General features: G+C 46.7%; 1 protein-coding gene across 6 annotated transcripts in view; it reads right to left on the minus strand.

Moving 5' to 3' along the window:
• The window catches only part of PHIP (PHIP subunit of CUL4-Ring ligase complex), a 320,457-nt gene that overhangs the window by 115,409 nt on the left and 180,796 nt on the right, over positions 1-24,252 (minus strand). For all 6 annotated transcript variants that reach the window (XM_074990995.1, XM_074990994.1, XM_074990993.1 and 3 more), the window contains exons 21-22: positions 20,927-21,067; positions 15,833-15,909 (exon numbers count right to left, since the gene is read on the minus strand). In XM_074990995.1, coding sequence (XP_074847096.1) covers positions 15,833-15,909; positions 20,927-21,067 — 218 coding nt within the window. The remainder of the gene's footprint in view (positions 1-15,832; positions 15,910-20,926; positions 21,068-24,252) is intronic.

Raw genomic sequence — 24,252 nt, forward strand, 5'->3', positions numbered from 1 at the left:
TCCTGCTTAAAAGCAAATTAAGGCCTGCAGAGTTGTATCAGCAAAAGGCAGTTTTGGCAGTGTCACGAATTGGAGCTGCAAAGGAAAGTCTCATCTTACCTAGAGAGCTAGGAAAAGGTTAAGTTAACCTTCCTATGAGGGAGGGGTTTTGGGAGAAGTGGCAAAAAGGAGCTACAGGAAAAATTCAAACCTGCAACTGAGTCACAGCAGCATCTTGCCTTCCTTGGAGAAAACAGAGAAAAGGAAAAGAAATGAGCTGTTCCAGAACAGTTCTCCTGGGCTCATCAGAAAAAGTGAGTAGGAAAAAGTTTAAGTAGTTGTGTAAGATTTATTGTTTTCATTGTTTGGGGTTCTGGAAATTATGTCTGAGATGGTTATGTGTTCCTTTGTTCTCCCGTAACCAATACTTCGACTGAGGGAAAAATCCCTGTGTATTGTTTTAATTCATGGTGGTTTTTTTTTAAAGTCATGTACAATGCTTGCAAAGATAGTCTTGCTTTGATGATAAAAGTACTTTTTCTTTTTTAAGTAAGAACTGGTCGATCCTTTGTGTCCTGCAGGGGCTTAAAACTACATGCTTAGCCACAGACATGTTACCAGAAAGCTCACAACTCCCTGCATGGGTTGGTAGGATGCTCTCTTCTCTCGCAACTCTTTGGGAAAATGATGTTGGGGGTTTTGTCCTCAGGGAAGAAACTCCAAGGGCGTTCTTTCCTGGAAAGGGGTCTAGCAGTGTTTTATTTAGTTAGCTTACCCTGTAGTACTCCAAGTGCCAGGATGGGGAATCAGCAATGACATGCAGCAAAACAGTGAGGGTATATACAATACAATGCCACTTTCAGTGACAAAACTCTTCAGCTTTGGTGACATTAAGACTACCTCAATTAGATATACCAAGCTTTCTGCACAAAACTTTTGTCAAAAAGTATCAGTGTAGGCACCGCTCTTCATTTTATTGCTTTAATTGGGCTCTAGAAGTTGACCCACAATGTCCATTCTGAGTACTCTGGTCAGCAGTACCAACTCCAACGCCCTGCAGCCAGGTAAGCAACCACCCACCCCACCTCATTAATGCCCTTGGAAATTTTGAAATACCAGTTCCCATTTGCCCAGTGTGGAAAGCTCACATTGTATCTTCTAAGCTCACCATGATGGCTTCACTTAGTGGCCAGGGCTCCCGGATCTGCTCAGTATATGGGAGAGGAGACTGTGCAGTCCCAGCTGCACTCAAGCTGTAGAAATTTTGATACTCACATGTAGGTATCTTAAGACTTCTGCAAAAAGGGCTGTGATCGGGACATAGTGCAGTACAGAGCACAGGCTGCAGTAAAGGTTAAGAACCACTGTCCTACCAGCTGAAGTATCCATGGGGCTCTTGGCAATAGAGGTCAGGCCACTGCTGAGGATAAAGTCCATCTCCTTTCAGAAACAACTGGCCTTCAGCGTAGCACTGGAGTGATAGTTTTCCTCTTTTGTCTTCTGGTACGCCTGCCTCAGCTCCTTGATCTACGTCAGTGGTTCTTAACCTTTACTGCAGCCTGCACCCCTTTGGTTTTCAAAATATGTTCTTGCACCCCTTATCAAAAATCGCTGAAGTACGTCAGTTCTTTAAACCTAAGATATATCACAACTACAGAAAGACAGACATAGAATTCTATATTTTAATTTCACAATAAAATTAAGAATACGTGAAAAATTACACACCTTTTTAAAGTTAAAAAATTCAGCATGGCTCACACCCACAGAAAGGGCATCAAGCACCCCCAAGGGGTGCATGCGCCCCATGTTAAGAATCACTGTGGCAGAAAGTGGACCTAACCCAGAGGATGAAGTCACTTGTTCAAGAGGCAATATTAGATGCCTATGCAGAGTTCATTTCAGGGTCATGTGGTAGACAGGAGCCATTCTCCACTGCAGAGATATCTAACCATTCTTGGCAGTAGTGCTCTGGTGAAGCATGAAGACGGCAGGAGACCCCTGGAAAGTGGTTTTGCTTTTTGCAGTGTGGAAGTAGTTGAAGGCAGAGAAATGTACAAGGCTGTCCGTGTTTCTGTGTGCTGTACATTTTAATTTGAAGTTAAGCAATATAGTAGAATAGGTTGACGCACATCAACATTTCATAGGAGTCCACCAGTGACAATTCTCCATAAGTTCCTGAGACACATACTCCGCAATTGTCTGTCAAAGATTCCTTGGTGGAGCTATTTTGTTCTTTCTGTACTGAAGAAAATTTTCCTGTGCCATTCTGCAATCAGTTGAGCAGCGACTGAAGTGGCACTCAAGTGAGAAACATAAGGCAAGACTGGAAGCTGCAAGTGTACAGTAGATGCACCCTTGCTTCCTCTAAGGAGTGAGATATCTGCCATGACAACACCCACCACTGGAAAACCATAGGAAAATTTAAATAGTGTTCCTGGTTGAATACACTGTGGCCCTTTCGTATTGCTTTTCGATGTGTGTGGGATGCCACGCATGCTGGAGTAAACTCACTATGCTTGGTTGTTTGCCAACATGCATGCTTGTCAAGGATCAGTGAGAAAATGACTGACTACCTCAGCATTCCACCTTGAGCAAACTTTTCACTCTTACTTTCACAAATACCGTACAATGTAGAACATGCAGTTATGACCATGGGAACATTATCCTTACTGAGATCTAACTTCCCATAAAGGCATAATTAGTGTGCCTTTAACCTGACAAATGCACATTCCAAAGTCATCCTGCCCTTGCTGAGCCTATTGCTGAAATGCTCCATATTGCTGTCCAGGATAATTGTGTGTCTTTCAATATCCCCCCACCCCATAATCTTCTGATATGGAAAGAAAGTTCCCACATGAAGCTCTCAGTACAGGCTGGCATTCCTGAAGATACAAGTGTCCTTCACCTTTCCAGACTATCCTGTGTTGATGTCAATGAAGTGCATGTAGTGAGCAACAAATACCGCCTCTTACCCTACTCCATCGAAAGGCTGAATATGTTGGAAATTGTAATACGCATTACAAAATCAATGTGTGTGCCATTTATCATCCCTCCACAGTTAGTGAAATCTGCTTCTTCAAAACCATTCACTATTTAATGCACATTGCTAAGGACTCAGTCCTTTTTAACATTATGTGATTAATAGCCCTGCACACTTGCGTTGACAGGACGTCAATCATTGACTTCCCGACTCCAAACTAATTTGCAACTGACCAATAGCAGTCTGGATTCAGCACTTTCATACTGCAATCACCAAACGCTTCCCCACCAAGAGAGCAGCTCTCATTTGGATGTCCTTGTGCAACAGGGCTACGTCAAGTTCTGCACAGAGCTCCAGGAAGGTGGCTTTCCTCATCTCAAGATTCAGTAACATTATGTAACATTCCAGGCTTGCATGGCAATGTGATCCCACTACACAGTAATAGTTTCCTGAGCCCAAAGGTAATGGTCCACCTTTTTCAGCTGTTCCATAAAAGCCAAAAATAATCTAATTTTGCTTCTATCTATGTCTGACAGTACATTGTGCAATTGTGAATCCTTCACAACTAGTTTGCTCCAAGCTCAAGCTGAGACCCAAGAAGCTGTACTGCTCTAAACCTGCTGGAAGGCCCCGCATTGACGCCAGAAAGACCGCAAACTCGGAGAAAGCTGAAAAGTTCAGAGAGACCCTCCAGGAAAATCTGCGCAGTGGCCCTGGGGGCGCCAATGTGACATCCAAATGGCAACATCTGAGGGATACAGTTTACAACACGGCCTTGTCCGTGTTTGGAAGAAGAGCTAGAAACACGAACGACTGGTTTGAAGCTAACTCCGATGAGATGATTCCAGTCATTGAAAAGAAGCGTGCTGCACTCCTGGAGTACAAATGCTCACTGAGCCAGAGTACCCAGCAAGCACTTAGAGCAGCCAGAGGAACAATACAGCAGATAGCCAGGCGCTGTGCCAACAACCACTGGCTCCAGCTATGCAGCAGCATCCAGACCTGTGCCGACTTTGGTAATCTCAGAGAAATGTACGAGGGTATGAAGGAGGCATTAGGACCCACCCAGAACAAGATGGCACCTCTGAAATCCAAATCTGGTGAAGTCATCGCTGACAAAGCCAAACAGATGGAGAGCTGGGTTGAGCACTACTCCGAGCTGTACTCACGCAAGAACGTTGTGGTTGACGCAGCCCTCGATGCCGTCGAGCTCCTACCAGTAATGGACTAACTGGATCAGGAACTGACTGTGGATGAACTGAAGAGAGTCATCGACAGCATTGCAGCAGAAAAGGCCCCGGGTCAGGATGGTATACCACCAGGGGTAATCAAGTGTGCCGCGGACACGCTCCTGGAACCCCTACATGAGCTACTGTGCCTGTGCTGCAAAGAGGGTGAGGTTCCACAGGATATGCGTAACGCTAACATTGTAACATTGTATAAGAACAAAGGAGACAGAAGCGACTGCAACAACTACCATGGAATCTCCCTCCTAAGCGTCAGTGGTAAACTGTTCGCTCGCGTCATCCTTGGCAGACTCCAGAAGATTGCTGAGACGGTGCACCCCGAATCTCAGTGTGGATTCTGCACAGAGAGGTCTACCGTTGACATGGCCTTCTCTCTAAGGCAGCTGCAGGAGAAATACAGGGAGCAGAGGAAGCCATTCTACATAGCCTTCATTGACCTGACCAAGGCCTTTGACTTGGTCAGCAGGGATGGTCTGTTCAAACTGCTCCACAAGATAGGTTGTCCTCCGTGGTTACTCAAGATGATCCAGTCATTCCACGAAGACATGAGAGGAACCATCAAATATGACGGCGCTTTATTGGATGCTTTCAGAATCAGGAGCGGCGTCAAACAAGGATGTGTGCTTGCTCCGACATTGTTCGGGATCTTCTTCGCACTCCTCCTGAAGCATGCCTTTGGATCTTCAACAGAGGGCATCTTGCTGCACACAAGATCTGATGGGAAACTGTTTAATCTTGCAAGGCTGAAAGCTAAGTCTAAGGTGCGGGAAGTCCTCATCAGAGACATGCTGTTCACAGACGATGCTGCTGTAGTGTCTCACACAGAAGACCAGCTTCAAAAACTGCTGGGTCAGTTCTCCAAAGCGTGCAAGGACTTTGGGCTTACCATCAGCCTAAAGACGACGAACGTACTCAGTCAGGATGTTGCTGAATCCCCATCAATCAGTATTGACAACCATACGTTAGAGGTCGTCCACGAGTTCGTTTACCTTGGGTCCACCATCACCGACACCCTGTCGTTGGACACTGAGCTAAATAGGAGGATCGGAAAAGTGGCCACAACTCTGTCCAGACTCAGCAAGAGAGTGTGGAACAACAACAAGCTGTTCACTCACACCAAAATGCAAGTCTACAGAGCCTGCATCCTCAGCACCCTCCTTAATGGCAGCGAGACTTGGACCCTGTATGCCCGCCAGGAAAAGAGGCTGAACGTCTTCCACTTGCGCTGCCTCAGGCGCATCCTTGGAATATCATGGAAGGACAGAGTGACCAACACCGCCGTCCTCGAGCAAGCTGGAATCCCAACTATGCACACCCTCCTCAGGCAGCGTCGGCTCCGCTGGCTTGGCTACATCTACAGGATGAATGATGGAAGGATTCCAAAAGACATCCCGTATGGTGAACTAGCCTTTGGCAAAAGACCTCCCGGATGCCCCCAGTTGAGCTACAAAGATGTCTGCAAGAGAGACCCCAGAGAGGCAGACATCGAGCTGGACAACTAGTAGACGACTGCAGCAGATGGAGGCAGGGGTTACACAAGGGCCTTCAGAAGGGCGAGATGAGGATCAGACAGCTAGCAGAGGAGAAGCGAGCGCACAGAAAGCACAATAAGGACTTGCCAGACACCCACCACATCTGCAAGAGATGCAGCAAGGACTGTCACTCTCGTGTGGGTCTTCATAGTCACAGTAGACGTTATAAAAGAAGTCCTCAGTTGAAACTATAAAGGGCGCGATCCATTGTCTATGCAGACTGAAGGATGCCTACTACTACTACTACTACTGAATCCTTCACAATTAATGGCACTGCTATTCACAATACATTACTGACAGATAGCAGAGCAATGGAAAACAGCATGGGATCCATTCTTTTACATAGGCATAGCAGGGTGAACAGCCAACAAGGATCACTGAAAAATGCCATTAACAGAAGTGGAGGCAGGACTTCTGCAAGGAAAAGCAAAGCCTCATGGGATGTTAAGCACAACTCTGTGATGTGCCAAAAAATCCATTCACCTTCCCACAAAACCTAGGAGCAGAAGCTACCAAGAGTAATGGAGGGATAGCTAACCATAAGTGCACTGCTGTCATTGTTGATGCTAGTGTTCCAAGCGAGGACGAGCTCTGCTAGCATAAGGAGTATAATGTGAACATGCAATACTGGTTTTCTTTTAATGGTTTCTGATAGTTGACCAAACGTTTTGCGACAAAACTGAAATGTAGACAAGACCTAAGGCAACCATACATTTCTTTGTTTAGAATACACCTATAAGGTCTTCCTGGGCAGCCCTATTACGTTTGGAATGTGTAACAACAGCATCAAGGGCAATGCTATAAGCTTCCTGCGCAAAGTTGTCATGCAAAGTTTCCACACATTTTACCAGGACAATAGTGATCAGCACATGATTTTTCTAATGATAGCTTATAAGGCATACTTTTTGTAAAAAGATCAGCACAATATTCTGTAGGGCATGAGTACAGGTTTGTATTCTGCCACAAAAATTAGAGGGGTAACCATGTTAGTCTGTATCCACAAAAACAACAGGAAGTCCTGTGGAAACTTACAGACTAACAGATATTGGAGCACATGCTTTAATGGGCATATCTCAACTTCTTCATACACATTGTAAGTGGTATTTCACTGCCTACTATGGAAATGAAAGGGTACAGAATCTTATATTCCTAAGACATGGCTGGACGTACACAAAGTACATTTGAAATATTTTTATAACCTCAACGTACAATGCTTCCATTTTAGAGATTTCTGTATAATGAAAATGGGTGTATGAGTATGCTTTCATGGAGAGGTCTTCTGGTTAATGTTACTGGGCTTTGCTGATATTTTTCCTCTGCCCCCCCCCTTTTTAATTTTTAGTATGTAAAATTCAAACTGCTCTACTTTTTTTCTTTTGATACTACTCCCAGCCCAAGTTTGGAGCACCAAAGGGCTGCTGCAGGTCCCCCTCTGGCCCCTGCCCCAGAGCAAAAAAAAAAAAAAAAAAAGTTGGGTCGCTAAGAGGGCTGCTATTTCTCCTGTATGCTGAACTGAGATTACGGCAACTAGAAATGTCTTCACGGACAGGTGTAAGACAGAGCAAGTTGCCATAGGCTCAAAAGGAGGTCTAGTTAAAGCTTTGAGAATTAGCTTAAAATCCCAGGGTGGAGCTCGTATGAGATTCCCAATACGCTTAAGAAATGTACACATAAGCAACTGAGTGAACACTGAATATCCATCCATCTGATGGTGAAAAGTGGTTATCAACACAAGATTTACTTTAAGGGACCTAAGTGAGCGTTTACTTCTTGAGGTCAAAAACGTAATCTAAATGAATTCTCAGAGGGAGGAAAGACAACACCATCTGTGTCAGATAAGGGATGCAGACTTCCTTCAATGAGGAGGGGGCACTCATAATAACTCTTCCTTTGACTCACTCATTTTTCAATGGATTAAAAAAAAGAAATGGGGAGAAGACACATGAAAAGTCCCTGCCCCATCAGAGTATAAGTGTGTCTCATAGTGAATGCTTCCTCAGGTAGGTCCCGAAGCAGTAACAACCACCACTCTTGTTCCAGTAAATAGCAAAGTTATTTGTACTTGGGTGTTCCCCAAATGGTGAATATGATACAAAGCATCTGAGTTCAGTTCTCATTCATGGTCATGAGAAAAGTTCTGAGAGACTGTTCTGCATCTCTGGTAAATACACAGCTGAGACGATCAGACTGTGGAACATACATCATTATCAAAGTTTGAGTGCTTCTGTGAAAAGGGAAGGAGATATGGTGTCACCCTTGCACTTAATGTAAAAAGAGAAGTTACTCACCGTAGTAACGGTGGTTCTTTGAGATGTGTCCCCGTGGGTGCTCCACAATAGGTGACGGCTTGGCCGGCGCCGCAGATCGGATCTTCCAAGCAGTTTCTGCCGGACCGCGCATGCGCCGGCGCGCGCCGCTCCCTGGCACGCTCCTGGCCATGTGCGCGATCCGGTCCCCGCCAGTTCCTCGACCAACCGCCTCGGGTGCCCCTGCAAAACACTAACAGAGATCCGAAGGGGGGAGGATGGGCGGCAAGTGGAGCACCCACGGGGACACATCCCGAAGAACCACCGTTACTACGGTGAGTAACTTCTCTTTCTTCTTCGAGTGTCCCCGTGGGTGCTCCACAATAGGTGACTACCCAGTAGTAACCCAAGATAGGTGGTGGGTAATCGGATTAAGTGCAGCTGGTCCCCGAGAGGACCGCTGCGGAGAGACGGGTATCCTCTTGGAATACCCTGTAAAGGGCGTAATGTTTGGCGAAGGTGTCGTAGGATGATCAGGTCGCCGCTCTGCAAATGTCTTTCAATGCAATGCCCTTGAAAAAGGCTGTTGATGCTGCCACCGCCCTGGTGGAATGAGCCCTGGGAATGGCCGACAAAGGAGTCTTTTTGAGCTCGTAGCACATTTTTATGCAGGATACAATGTGCTTTGAAATTCTCTGCGATGAGAGACCTTCTCCTTTTGATTTGGGAGCGAGGGAGACTAGGAGTCTATCCGTTTTCCGGAAGGACTTGGTCCTGTCTACGTAGAAGGCTAGCGCCCTCCTCACGTCCAGGAGGTGTAGGAGCGCCTCTTCGCTAGAGGTATGAGGCTTTGGATAAAACGAGGGTAGAACAATAGGTTCGTTGATGTGAAACTCGGAAGAAACTTTGGGAACAAAGGCTGGATGAAGTCGTATGGTTACTGCCTCCTTGGAAAAGACAGTGCAGGGTGGCGTTGCCATGACTGCCGCAAGGTCGCTCACCCGACGAGCCGACGTAATTGCAAGAAGAAAGGTCGTCTTTATTGTAAGGAGGCGAAGGGGAACCGTGGCCAAGGGCTCAAACGGTGGTCCCGTGAGTGTGGTAAGCACCAGGTCCAAGCTCCACGAGGGTGGAATCGGTTTCCGAGGGGGGTAGAGGTTTACCAACCCTTTGAGGAACCTGGTAACCATAGGGTGGGCAAACACCGTGTGCCCCCCATCCTCATGTCTGAACGCCAAGATGGCGGCAAGGTGGACCTTTAACGAGGATAGCGAGAGTCCTGCTCTCTTGAGGTCCAGTAAATACTCTAGAATTGTAGGTATAAGCACCGAAAGGGGGGCCAGCTGCTTGGTAGAACACCAAGCCATGAAGCGAGTCCATTTTTGTTTGTAGGTTTTCCTAGTGGAAGTCCTCCTGCTACTTTCTAGGACTTGCTGTACTTCCACTGTGCATGTGCTCTCTAGGGAGCTGAGCCATGGATTAGCCACGCTTGCAGTCGCAGGCTTTGGGGGTGCGGATGCACTATGGACCCCTGGGCTTGCGTGAGCAGATCCGGCGCCACCGGAAGAGGCATCGGTGGGCGGTCCGACATGCGCAGGAGTAGGGGGAACCATTGTTGGCGATCCCACGTTGGGACTATCAGGATCATCCGAGCCTTTTCTCTCCTGGCTTTTTGCAGAACCTTGTGGATCAGCACTGTGGGGGGAAACGCGTAAAGCAGGAGGCCCCCCCACGGGATCGCGAACGCGTCCCCCAGGGATCCCCGGCCCAGCCCTGCTCTGGAGGAGAATCGTGGGCACTGTTTGTTGTGCTGAGTGGCAAACAGATCTATTTGGGGAAACCCCCAAGCGTGGAAAATCGGCCGTAGTAGATCGGGACGGATCTGCCACTCGTGGGTGAGCGCAAAACGCCTGCTCAACTGGTCTGCCTTCACGTTGTGCGCGCCCGGCAAGTATGAGGCTCTCAGGATTATATCGTGGGCGATGCACCAGTTCCATAGGCGGATTGCTTCCGCGCATAAGGTACGGGATCGAGCTCCTCCTTGCCTGTTTATGTAAAACATGGTGGAGGTATTGTCCGTACTGATCCCGACGACTTTGCCTCGTATACGGTCTCGAAAGTGTTTGTAGGCGTTGAACACTGCTCTGAACTCTAGAACATTGATATGTAGAGACTGTTCCGTGGGTGACCACAGTCCTTGAGCCACCTCTTCGCCCATGTGCGCTCCCCACCCTATGAGGGAGGCATCCGTAGTGAGGAAAACCGATATTTGCGGCTGATGGAAGGGTACGCCTGTTAGCAAGTTCCCGGGGTTTACCCACCATTGCAGGGATTCGCGCACCCCAGGTGAGGGCGACACCACCCTGTGAACGGTGTGTACTGCCGGCTTGTATACACTTGCCAGCCAGTGTTGCATGCTGCGCATGTGCAACCTGGCGTTCTGTACCACAAACGTCGCTGCTGCCATGTGGCCCAGCAGCTGCAAGCACGTCAAGACCGGCACTGTAGGGCTGAAGGTGATGACCTGCACGAGAGAACCGATGGCTCGAAAGCGAGCCTCTGGTAGGTATACTCTCGCCGAGACCGAGTTTATGCGAGCCCCTATGAACTCTATGTCCTGTGAGGGGTCTATCTTTGATTTTGCCAGATTGATAACCAGGCCAAGTGAGGAGAACGTGTTTGCTGTGACGCGTATCATGCGGAGGACCTCCCTTTTCGAGGTCCCTTTGAGCAGGCAGTCGTCCAGATACGGGAAGATAAACACCCCCTGTCTGTGCAGGTAGGCTGACACCACTGCCAAGGTCTTGGTGAAGACTCTGGGGGCCGAGGAAAGGCCAAACGGTAGGACCTTGTATTGGAAGTGTTCGTTGCCCACCATGAACCAGAGAAAACGCCGGTGAGCCGGATGGATGGTTATGTGGAAGTACGCGTCTTGTAGATCGAGGGCTGCGAACCAGTCTCCATCGTCCAGTGCTGTAAGGATGGAGGCAATAGTGATCATCCGAAAACGTTGCTTGCGTAGATACCTGTTGAGGCCACGAAGGTCTAAGATGGGCCTCCAGCCTCCTGTCTTTTTCTCCGTCAGGAAATACCGAGAGTAGAACCCTTTCCCTTGCAGTTGCTCCGGCACCTTCTCCACCGCCCCTAAGAACTCGAGGTGGGCCACCTCCTGCCTGAGCCTGGCTACATGGGAGGCCTCCTGAGGGTGGGGCTTGGGCGGGGGTCGCGGCGGCGGGAGCGACTGGAAGGGGATGGCGTACCCCGTGGCTATGATCTCCAGCACCCATTTGTCTGTGGTGATCCTTTGCCACTGGTCGTAGAATGGTCGGAGGCGATGGTGAAAAAGCCGTTTCGGATGATCTTGTGCAATGGTGGTGATGGCGCAGCCCTGGATCTGTATGTCAAACTTGTGGCCTTTGGCCCCGCCCCGAGGACGGACGGCCCTGTTGTGAGCGTCGCCTGGGGGTTCTGTACTGCTGGTGCTGCTGATGCCGCCCTTGCTCGTAACCCCTGTGATACTGGGGGCGCTGTTGCTGGTACTGGTACCGCCTTTGCTGTGGGTAGTACCTTTTCTTTGAGTATGGAGGGGTGTAAATCCCCAGGGTCCTGAGTGTGGCTCTTGAATCTTTACTGGAATGAAGGACCGAGTCAGTTGATTCAGCAAACAGCTTCTGCAAGTCGAAGGGAAGGTCGACTATCTTCGCTTGCAGATCTCTCGGTATACCCGAGGTCTGGAGCCAGGACTCCCGTCGCATCACCACTGCAGTTGCTGTGGAACGTGCTGCCGTGTCCGCAACGTCCAAAGCAATCTGAACTTCCATCCTCGCAGCCGCGTAGCCCTCTTGCACTATGGCCTTGAGGACCGGCTTTTTGTCCTCTGGAAGCGAGTCCATGAGGGAAGTTAATCTGGCATAGTTGTCAAAATTATGGTTCGCCAAGTGCGCTGCGTAATTTGCCATGCGCAACGTTAAGGTGGAGGAGGAGTAGACCTTTCTGCCGAACAGCTCTAGCTTCTTGGCATCTCTGTCCGTTCCCCCTGTTTTAAATTGAGATGTTTTTAGTCTTTGTTGCGAGGATTCCACCAGCAAGGAGTTTGGCTGGGGGTGGCTAAACAAGAACTCCATGCCCTTCGCCGGCACGAAGTATTTCTTATCCGCTCTCTTTTGAACAGGCGGAATAGTTGCAGGGGTCTGCCATATGGTAGTGGCGGACTCCAAGATCGCTTCATCAAGCGGTATTGCTACTCTGGAGGAGGCCGGGGAGCTCAAATTTTTAAGGAGCTTATGATGTTTCTCTTGCACTTGTGCTGTCTGGATGCCTTGCGTGAAAGCTACCCTCTTAAACAGCTCCTGAAACTGTTTGAGATCGTCCTTAGGATGGACGTCCCCTAAGGCCGTGGCCTCATCCGGGGAGGAAAACGAGGAACCGCTGGGGTACATTTCTTTGGACCCTTCTGGTTCTTGATGGTGATGGTGCGCCCTCTCGCTGGAGGTATGCGAGGGAAAATCCCGTGGGTCTACGGCCAGTCCCCCCTGGGACGTTTGAGTCTCTGTCCCCGATCGCGACTGCCCTCGGGGGTACGAGGTAGTATGTGGGGATCTTTCCCTGGTAGATTGCCGATGGTGTCCATGCCCCGCGTGGTAGTGACGACCATGGCAGTATAGGCACTGTTCCTGGGAAGGTGACCTTGACCATTCCCTTTGCACGTACCCTCTGTGTCTGGGAGAGGGGGATCGTCGAGACACTGGAGAGAGCGATTTTGCATAATAGTCCAGCGTTTCAAATCCCAGGAAGGGTGAGGGTGGTGCCAGCCATGGGGAGGCTGATTGCAGGAAAGGAGAAGGGGGCTCCGGGTAGGCTAGGGGGGACCCCTGCCTTCTGGTTGGAGTCTGCAGCATGAGCGGAGGGCTGTGAGAAAAGAGCTCCACAGCCCTGTCTGGAGAGGGGCTGCAGTGCCTCCTCTTGTGTGCAGCCTTTCCCCTCCCTAAGGGAGGTAACTCCACCCCCTGATGGGCGGGGGATCCCGGCCCCGTCGGCACCGTGCTAGGCACGCTCGAAGGCGGTGCCGCACGTGCGGAGTGCTTCTGTGCCTGCAGGCTACGTGCCTGCGCGCTCTGCACCGCCGGTTCCCCGGGGGTCGGTGCCGCTGCCTGCGGTGCTGCCGGTACCGGCGCTTGCTTAGCTGCCGCCCTGCCTGCGGTGCGGGGCGGCTGGCTGATCATCGGAGGCTGAGCCGCTTCCACGTGGCTCTCCGTGCCGCCGCCGATCAGCTGTTGCTGCGGCTGGGGGCTGTGCGCTCCTCCCGTCCCGCTCACCGTTGCTGCCGGCAGGGATCGGGTTGGAGAAACTCTCCTCCGCTTTTGCGCTGATGGAGTGAGGGAGGCAGCTTTTCTTCTAAGGGCCCCGGAGGGTCCCTCCTGCTGCGGCCGCTCCGGCACGTCTGGCTGGAGGGCCTTGTCAAGAAGCAGCAGTTTAATCCTCATCTCCCTGTCTCTCCGTGCTCTTGTTGTTAATTTAGCACAGAAGGAGCATTTCTGTGCCACATGGGACTCCCCCAGGCACCTTATGGATAGACTGTGCCCATCGGACGCTGGCATCGCCTCTCGGCAGGACTCACATTTTTTAAAGCCTGAGGAGGACATTGTTGGTGAGTCTTTGAGTTTGTTTATGGGTACTTAGCACCCTCTTTGTGCTGTTTCCCCGTCCGATGGCCTGCCTCAGCAGGAGGGCTGATGGCCCTAGGTCCCGGCCTCCGGCGCTTGTTACTGGGACTGGCTTGAGCTGTCCCTCCGTAGCTTGTTTGTTGTTTGTTTGTTTGTTTGTTTGTTTTTTTCCACAAAATAACAACCGGCTACTTATGGTAGCCTAAATAACTGAAAACTTTAAAGAGAAAACAATTAAAGTCGTTGAATACGCTATGTGGCTTTAGCCTAGTCGGATTCTGTCTGCAGCCGACGGCGGTTAAGAGGAACTGGCGGGGACCGGATCGCGCACATGGCCAGGAGCGCGCCAGGGAGCGGCGCGCGCCGGCGCATGCGCGGTCCGGCAGAAACTGCTTGGAAGATCCGATCTGCGGCGCCGGCCAAGCCGTCACCTATTGTGGAGCACCCACGGGGACACTCGAAGAAGAACATATCTTGTCCATCATGATCTTTGAATGGGTGGTCTTGTTAAAAGACAGAAAATGTGTCCAGCCATTCCTGACGGCCATTAGCTCTAAAATATGGATATGGAGGGTCACTTCTGCGGAAGACCATTTGCCTTGATCCTTGTGGCTGTGTAAGCAAGCTCCCTAGCCTACTACGGACGTATCCATTATTAGAGATGGAGGGCAAGTCATAATTACCTCTGCTTAGGACACGCAGAGTCAATTTTGAAATTGAAAGGGGTGGGGAGAGTTAGCACAAGTTGTTTGTTTTTATGGAGTCGCTACTTTGAGTTAAATGCCACTTTACTGCAGAATAACAATCTTTCCACTGTGAATGCAAGGGTTTTTTTCTGGAAAAAAAGGGTTTTTTCCACAAAGCCTCACGAATCATCACCACTGGCCCAGGACTCTGTATGACCAAGAGTTATCAGGTAACAGCTGATGGGGCTTTGATCTTGACTTGATGGGGCTTCTCCCTCTCTCGGGTGGGCTCTTTTGCAGGGGTCAGCTCTATTATTCTTTGGCCATCAAGGTGCTGCAGGGAGCTGGTTGTGCAGGCAGGCTGGTTCAAGGACTGATTCCATTGCACACCATTCACCTTTTCCTCACGCATACAAAGGAAAGGTTATTTCAGAGAAAGTAATTTCTTCTACAAAGGAACAGCTAGATTTCTTTCAGACTTATTTTATCTATAAGCAATCTATTACTAACTTATAATACTTAAAATACACCTAGCTCAGCTGCTAGAAAACAAAGCTTACATAAATTTGTAGAACTTACATCTATACTATACGGGACAGAGCAGAGGCTTTATAGAACAGCTACTACCTTGAAAAATCCCTTACAATAACTACTTAGGCTACACAATTCGTTACACCTTACTTTTTTTTTTCCCCCCTATGATGACGGGAGTTTCTTTAGTAGACCTGACAAAGAGCTCTACGTGAGTCAAAAGATTGTTTTTCACACCAAAAGTAGTTAGTCCAATAAAATATACTAACTCACCCAACTTTTCTCATATAACTTGTTAGTTATATTGTCTTTCCTTTTCCATTTTAGTCTTTTCTCCTCTTGTTTTTAATCCATGTTTTTTGGCTTGAACTCTGTTTTGTTCTCTTGCATTTTAGCCTCTCTGCTGCTAATTCCTTCTTTGTCATTTCCATAACCACTTGAAAGCTGACTGCCATGAAGAGGAGTGCCCATTTGTCATTTCATAGGACTAAGCTGCATGGCTGAGTAAAGCATCTTTACCAGTTGGCTACTGCCTATACCTGTCAACCTATATATGAGCTAGTCACAAGGCTGGCTGCATTATGGACTACTGCTACAAAAGAGAGAAAGCAGAAAGTTTTCAAGGAATTGCCAAAAGTTTTACCTGAAGGTTAAGTAGCTACCTACACTTCTCCAGTTGCTTTTTACCTTTCCACATCTTCAAATGCCACCTCAGATTGGTTTAATGCCTCCTAAAACTGCACCCACCACTCAGTTCAAGGAAGTTAGGAAATGCTTCTTGAACAATTAAGTTTCACAGATTCCTCTGAATTTAACACTCAAAAGCTGTGAAACCATTTTCATATCTCATAAGTTCTTAAGTATTTGCTCTATGTACAAAATGCGTCTTAATGCTAATACAATATGAAGAGAGGAGCACAAAATCCTTAAATTTTATATTTTACTTAGTACTATATTCTGTTACTTACCTAGAACTGCCATCACTGTGCCATGCTTTCTCTTCATCTTCTGATGTTCCACCACTGGCAACAACTGCTTCTCCTTCCTAACAAAAAAGGATAGATGTTTATTTTGGGGTGTTAAACTGAAAACTACAATTACACTCAATATTTGATAGTGTAATTATAATTCAAAGTCTGTGAACCTTTCCATTAGAAGCCAGATCTATCAGGGGCCTTTAAACCAACAATTAAATACAAATTTTCTTTAAGGTTGTTTAGTTGAATTTGTTGCTATTTAAATAAGGTAAAAACAACAACTGTATAATGGATGGAGGACCAAACTAGGATACAATAAATGTAAATCCTTGGTTCTCCTATTAACTTGCTGTGACCTTCAGAAGTCACTGAGAGTTTCTCAAACTTGAAACAATCAAAATTATTCTGAATTTAAAATGGTGAATTTAAACTTGAGCAGTTAAAACACAGCACCACTCATCTGATGTATCATATTCGGTTTATCTTAACTCAGTGAATTCAGCCACTTGAACTCTGAATAAGAATGTCCACACAGGGCTTTCATGCAGAGCAATTTACTTCAAATTCACAGTTTCAGTTAATTTGAATTAATGTTCCTGAGTGTCCCCATGTAGACAAGCTCCTCTCTCTGTGCCTGTTTCCTCTCTAATACTTTGTCTGGTCTGTTTAGATTGTTAGCTCTTTGAGGCTAGATCTCTTTGTATATGTATTGTGGCTAGCAAAATAGAGCTTTGGTGTTAAGCTGGGGACTCTATGCGTAACTGTAATGGTAACATAAAATAACAGCATAAACATTTCAGTAAAAATGTTATTTTATGTAACAAAATATACATATGCATTTCATTTATACTATGGACTAAACTCTGTTTGTTTTTAAGTAAAAAAAAAAAACTAATAGTCCAGTGACCTAAGGCAGAAATAGGCTGCATAACTGTCTTAATGTATGCCAACTTTTTCCATAACTGGTATTCTTCAAGATGATTTACTCAGATCTAGCCCATACTAGATGTGTGCACTCGCCATGTGAACTGGTGCAAGCAGCTTTTTCCTCAGCACTATCGGAAGTGGATTGGCTCTGGCACCCTCTGAACTGACACCCACATGACACAGTATAAGTGGCGCTGCCAACTCCCCCACGCATAGCTCCCTCTTGCTCTGAATTCTGACAGTGGGGCAGGACGACAATTCATGGGAGGGACGTGAGTAAACATGTCAAAGAACAACTGCCTTTTTTTCTCTGAGTGCTTGCTTATCTATTCCATAGCTAGTGACTTCAAACTGTACCAACACTGAAGGGCAGGGATTCACAGGCATATACACCGCAACACAGCTTGTCAAACCCAGCATCACCTCTAGCCTACTGAGTGACAGGATAGGGCACTATGAATGTGTGGACAGAGGGCCATGTTGAGGTTCTGTGATGTTGTGAATAAAGATGCGTGCAACCCAGTTGAATGGGCTCTCATGATTGGCACCAGTGGACCCCCCACCAGCTCATAGCAGGTCTCCATGCACGATGTGATCCAGTTGGAAGTCCTCTAGGAGGAAACCACAAGTCCTCCTTCTGATCCACCACAGTAATGAAGAACTGAACTGATTTACAGAAAGGCTTGGTGTGTTTCAGGTAAAAAGACAAAGCCCTTTGGACATCCTGCACATGAAGACATCTCTCAACTGGTCTTGTGAGGTTTGGAACAGAACGCTGGAAGGAAGATGTACTGGTTCATTTAGAAGTCAGATATCACCTTTGGCAGGAATGCCAGGTGGAGTTACCGCTGGACCTTGTCCTTACAGAAGACCCTGTACAGCAGTTCTGAGGTCAGGGTTTTAATCTCAGAAATTCATCTCACCAATGCCACCACAACAAGGAAAATGACCTTCCATGATAGGTGGAAAAGGGAGCAAGAGGCATGGGGCTCAAAGAGCATAAACAACGATACCTTCTGTTTTGTCTGGTGGCAAACACACCCACTGGGGGAGTTCTCCACCTCTGAAATCATACAGACCATGCCCGGGTGGAGCAACCACTCATGGTGAGAGAAATCCCCTATGAGGTGATCTGTGAGCTTGTTCCTGATGCCAAGAACATAGCTAGCTTCCGGGTGGATGTCTTAACTGATGCCGTAATTTCAGAGGCGGAGTGCCTCTTGGCACAGAGCTGACAAGCATGCTCCAACCTTGCCTGTTGATGTAAAATACCGAGGCCACTTTGCCCATCAGGGCCAATGTCCTTTGTAAACTGAGCAGGCACTGAATGGAACACCCTCCAGGACCTTCTCCCAAACAGTCCATCATTGCAGTTAAGCAAGTATCACCGGGGGATAAGTAACACTATTTTCCAGGTGATCCCCATACTGGGAATAGGCTGACATCAGCCACCACTACGGGGCTGCATTTGAAGCCTGGCATGGTGGTCAACTTATGTGCATGCTACCATGGGGGCTAGCAGAGGCAGGCAAGTCCTGGCCATCATCGGGGGAACTTAGAAATCTCCATGATAATCTCTGTCAAGGCTTGAAATCTGTCTAGCAGCAGGAATGTTCTCACGTAGGTTGAATCAAGCACCACTCAAATGAGTTCTGTCCTTCATACTGCAACTAATATTGACTTTTTTTTTTGCTCCCCAGTAGCTCCAGGGAATGGTATGTGGCTTGAAGTACTGTGGCCGCTCTCTGACCTAAGACTTGGAGCTGCTTTTGACCAGCCAATCAGATGTATGGGTTTATCTGGATACCCCAAAGCCTGAGGTAAGTTGCCAATACCCCCATGCATTTAGGTAAACACACTTGGTGCTATAGCCTGACCAAAAAGTAGGACTGTAAATACGTAGTGGGGGAACCCACAGTATATCGGATGATGTGTCTGTGACCTAGGAAATAATGCCACATAAAATCATGTGCCCTTCTGGTTGAAAGTGGAACACCAGTCTCTTGGATCCAGGGAGGGAATGATATAGGCTAGGGAGGATGATGCAGAACTTCTGCGTCTTTAGGACCTATTGAGGTCTTGCAGACCCAGAACGAGATGTTAACACTTAGTCTTTGGGATTAAAAAGTATCAGAAATAACTCCCGCTGTTTTTGTACTCAAGAGGAACTTCTTCTACTGCATCCTGCTACAGTACCCTTTGAATTTCCTGCATGAGAAGACGCTTTTGAGAATGGACCCTGAAGAGGGGTAGGAAAGGGGATGTAGAAACTGGAAGGTATAGCCCTATAACACTATGGTCAGGACCCAGAACTCTGAGGTTTTACTGGACCATGCAGAGAGAAAAAAAGGTGACTAGGAAAATAAGAACCACAGAAAATGGATCTGGGAGTAGTCAGGTAGGCTGCCTTTGGGCACACCCACAAAATGATTTCATGGTTATTGTTATTGTTTTGAAATTAACTGAGCAGAGGGTGAAAGCGGGTGGCTTGGGAATGTTGCAATGAATTTTTTACCCTACAGGAAGTACTTGCAACCCTGGGCCTTTTTAAGAGGCAGGTCCTGCTGCAAATGGCCCCCCTGCTCTTGAGGCAGTTGTAGTCTAAATCACTTACATGCTGAGCCTGGGATGAAAAGCCCCAGAATTTTCATGGTGGGTCTGGAACACTAACTCATTCAGCTTGCTGTACATTTGCTCTGCAAACAGATCCTGGTTGTCAAACAGGTCCTGGGTGCATTGTATTTGAGCATCAGTGGACAATCCCAAGAGGAGCAGCCAGGAAGCCCATTGCGTAGAAAGAGCTTGCTGTGTGGAAATGGTGGAGGCTATGGTGTGGGTGGCAGAGTTCGCTGAATCAGATTGTTACCTGGAGGGCTGATGTGGCCATATCTTCATTAAGGATTGCTTGTGACTCTCCTTCCACAATCTCTCTAAGTCTTTTATGTTATCATGAACAAAGTAACTTTCTTCTGTGTTGGAAAACTATGAGAAAACTTTAACCAATGATAATGCTGGTTTCTGGCTAACTACCTGGGCATGTTTAAAATAATTTCATTACGTCATGAACATCTCACATGCTAATATTTCGCTGGTTTGTCTCACATTCTTACCTATGAACACACAATAGACCCATGTTTAAATGTAAACACTCAAGATCACTATGCATGTCTAAACTAGTAATTTCCTCTCAATTTTGTATGCGTTTCTATGCCTTTTTTTTGTTCTGCAGCTCTCTCTGCCATGATGAAGGTATATATTTCTAAATATTTTTACAGACACAATTTATGTATATACACTCCAAATCTGGAGTATATAGGTTACGTATATGAAATGTGTGCATACTTAAAAATCTAAACCTGCATTTTTTTGGAAATATATTTAGACCCAAGTATTTATACATGGAATAAATGTATACTTTACCAAAGTGGAATATAAAAATTTACATGCAATTAAAATTTTGAACTTTGTATTTTGAATTTTGTAAAACTTTTCTTATTAGAATTTACAGAAATTATTTCCTTCTGACTATAATTCACTGTACCCTTTTTAAAGCGTATCCAAATTGCATGTTTCAGCTCAGGTTTCATTCATTTTATATTATACATAAATTTGTAAAATATCATTTCACTTGTGCTTTTGATGTTTCATTTAGTTATATCAAGTCTACATAAATCTGCTATTCACGCTTCTCTCCTTCCATGTAAACGCAATAAATAAGTTTTTGATCAGTGTAGACAAATGTATGCTGACATCCTTAAAATTAATACCTTTTGTGTTTGTCAACATTTTCATCTCTGACCATTATTTAAAAATACAGATTTTAACCCCATCAGATCCACTAAACACTGAAAATGAAATACGGTTTACATTTGAAGTAGTATTTGCAGGCGTAATTTGAATTTCTTGTGTATTCCAAACAGATATGGAAATATTTCATAAAAATTACAATATCTTTCCACTTTCTACCACTACGTGTAGGCAGAGTTCAAAGATTGCCAACGCACATATTAGCTGAACACTTGTGAAAAGTTAAATCAGTATCTAAATTAAACATACAAAGTAATCAACAATAAAAATTTTTGCTTTTGCACTTGAGCAACCATATTTTGTTAACAAAGTAAACAATTTATAAGTTAGCCTACTGAATCAGAGTCTTACATCTGAAGAACTATTTCCATTTTCTAATTCTTCAGCAGGCCTGGCAGTTTCTTCCACTGCATATCTGGTACGGTAACTGTGCTGGTTTGCCTGTTGCTTTCGTGAGTCTCCAACGTCTAATATATGATCATGAGAATGGTTCTATAAGGATATGAAAATTATATTAGAATAATATATACTTAAACACGAATGATTCTCAACAAAACCTCAGATCAGTGTTCAGTTTATGACTAAACTGCTCAAAATTTCTTCTGAATTTTGTAGAACCACAAAAATGCACTTTTACAAACAGTTCAAAAATCACATTTACCGGAAGGGTCAAGAAAGTCAAATTAAGTCCTCAGACTTGACTACAGTGAACTCTTTTTATCCACTATTTGATCAGCAAGAATGCTCAAATGACTGGCATAACTCTCCAACCCCAGCCATGATGATGCTTCTTACTGCGTCCCGCCGTGTTGCGTGTCTGCAGCCGGCAGGCTCCTCCACTCTCCTGCCTGGTGTCCAATGCCCAGAGCAGCTCCCTGTGTGATGCATCGAACCTCCCCACCTCATCATCTATAAGCGGCTCCACGCCATCCCCACCAACAAGGTAGGGGCAGTGGGTGGGCAGGAGCCAGTGCTGGGGTGTGGTGGGAGTTGAACTTTGTCATTGGCGGGAGGAGGCACTGACCTCTGCCTATGCTTCCCCACAGCTGCTCTCTATTAACCAGAATATTTCAATTTCTGGCAACCTCCTGGTCCCAGGGCTGCCAGATATGAAGAGTTTACTTTTTAAGATCCAACGAATGGCCTCTCAACCTACATGTGTCTATGCAAGCAAAACCAGACCTGTCAGCCACTGACAGAAGAGGGTGCCACCAGCAATACTGAAGAGAATGTCACTGAAACAGGTTTCATTGCAACACTTAATATCCTTTCTGAACTGAAGGAAATACAAGGGAGTTGAACTAAACCATACTGAGATCAGAGAAAAAAAGGCTACCTACCTTCTTGTAACTGTTGTTCTTCATGATGTGTTGCTCATGTCCATTACAATGGGTGTGCATGCATTATGTGCACAATCATTGGAAAGGTATTCCTCTATAAGTACCTATTAGGTCAACTGTGGAGCCTCGATGGAGGTGTATATGGGACCCTGCTAACACACTACTGGCTCACTTCCTTCTTGCTGTAACACTCCAACAGAAGGAAGGCAGGATCTGGAGAGGACAAGAGCAACACATCTCAGACAACAACAGTTATGAGAAGGTAACCAACCATTTTTTCCTTTTTCAAGTGCATGTTCATAAGAGTTCCTGAAGGTGACTCCCAAGTTAATTTCTTCAGAGAAAAGGGTCGGCATTCACCTAGTTGCAGAACGTAGCATTGCCCAGCCAAAGGCTGCACCATCTCTTGCCTGTGGGGTGATGGCATACTCTGACACGAAAGTGTGGACAGAAAACCATGCTGCTGTCTTGCATATATCTTGAATGAGGACCTGCATGAGGAATGCTGCATACAAAGCCTGCATTCTTGTGGAATGCACTGCCAAAAGCAGGGCTGGAATATTGGTCATGGAACACTCTAATGTAGAGCATGATCGACAAGATATGCTGAGATGAGATGGGAGACCCTTTCGACCACTTAGAAATTGCAATAAAAAAGCTGTGGTGACTTACAACTTTGCTTATTCAATGTAGAAAGCTAGTGCATGCCTGGTGTCCAGGAAATGCTCTTGGCTGTTTCACTCTAGCATGTTCCTTAGGGAAGAACACGGGTAAAAAGTATGTTCTGCTTTACAGGAAACCAGGAGACTGCATTGGGCAAAAATGCTTGCTGTGGGCAAAGTTACACCTTGTCTTTAAAAGAAGACTTTGTAGAGGGGCTCAGATGATGGCCACCAGAAAAGTCACTTTTAATGACAGGTAGGATAAATAGCAGGTCACAAGAGACTCAAAGAGGGGAAGGCAGCGCAGGACCCTTCAACCTGGAGAGGACTAAGCTGAAGTCCCATGACAGTACAGGGCATAAAGCCTGTCTAATCCCTTGAGGAACTAGGCTACGACAGAACTCTCAAAAACTGACCTACCAGTTACCTGCAGGTGAAAAGCCAAGATGGCCACCAGATGCAGTTTAACAGATTATAAAGCCAACCCATGCTTTTCAGGTATTGAAGGTAGTCCAACATAAGAGAAATTGAAGATTGCTGTTGAGGGGCACCTGTTTGCAGAGCCCAAATGGAAAACCATTTCCACTTCAACAGATAAGTGGCACAAGCGCAGGGCCTCCTACTTCCCACCAGGACTTCCCTGAGTCCAAACACTGGTGTTCCAAGGAATTCAATAAAGGAGTTTCCATGCTGTGAAGTGGAAGAACTCAAGGACGGGGTGTTGTAATAAACCATGGTCCTTTGTGAGGAGATCTGGGCACATGGAAAGGCATACCAGTCTGTCCACTGATAAATCCAACAGTGCAGTGAATAAGGTGCTGGTCTGGACATGCTAGCACTAGGAGGATCAGTGAAGCCCTGTCCTGGTGGGACTTTGAGGATGACTTTCAGTGAAAGATGGAAGGGCAGGAATGTATATAGCAGGGGAGTTGTCCATGGGAAGTAAAAAGTGCTTGCCATAGATCCAGGGCTGTGGTTCAGAAAGAGAAAAATCACCACTTCCTGTTGCTCTGTGTCATGAGCAGGTCTATATGGTGACAGCCCTCCCCCCACCTCACTCTCAACCCCACCCCACCCCCACCCAAAATGACTGAGTCAATTGGTAGGCGCTGAACTCTCAGCAGCTATGAGAGTTCTAGGTGAACCGATGTGTAAGTCCCACAGCTCACGGGCTTCCTGGCACAAGAGATGGGAATGATCAATATCCCTGACTGTATACCTAAAACATCGCTGTGGTATTATCTATCAGCACTAAGACATTTGCCCTAAAGATGGGTTTGGAACATCTGGATGCCAGATGAACCACCCTCAATTCACTGATGTTGACATGCACCAAGAGATCTGTCTGTGATCAACTGCCTTGAGTTCTGATGTCACCCAGATGTGCTTCCCAGCCCAGGGCTGTGGCATCCGTGACCAGCAATAACGTGGGTTGCTGTTTTGCAAAGAAAACTCCAGCACAAACTAGTTGGGGGCTGTAGACACCAGTGGAGGTACTTGAGAACGAGGTGAGTGGGTAACTATCCTGTCCAGAGGGTCCTGCGTGGGCCTGTACACCTGATGACATAAGCCGAGGTGCTGCAGAGCTGCTTGGGACTAAGTGGTTTGCTGCCGCGGTCCATGCCGTGGTAGAAAGGACAGTCTTGTCTCTTGACATCCTTCTGAAAGCCTGCCC

Source organism: Carettochelys insculpta, chromosome 3 (genome assembly GCF_033958435.1).
Source record: "Carettochelys insculpta isolate YL-2023 chromosome 3, ASM3395843v1, whole genome shotgun sequence".
NCBI lineage: Eukaryota > Metazoa > Chordata > Testudines > Carettochelyidae > Carettochelys > Carettochelys insculpta.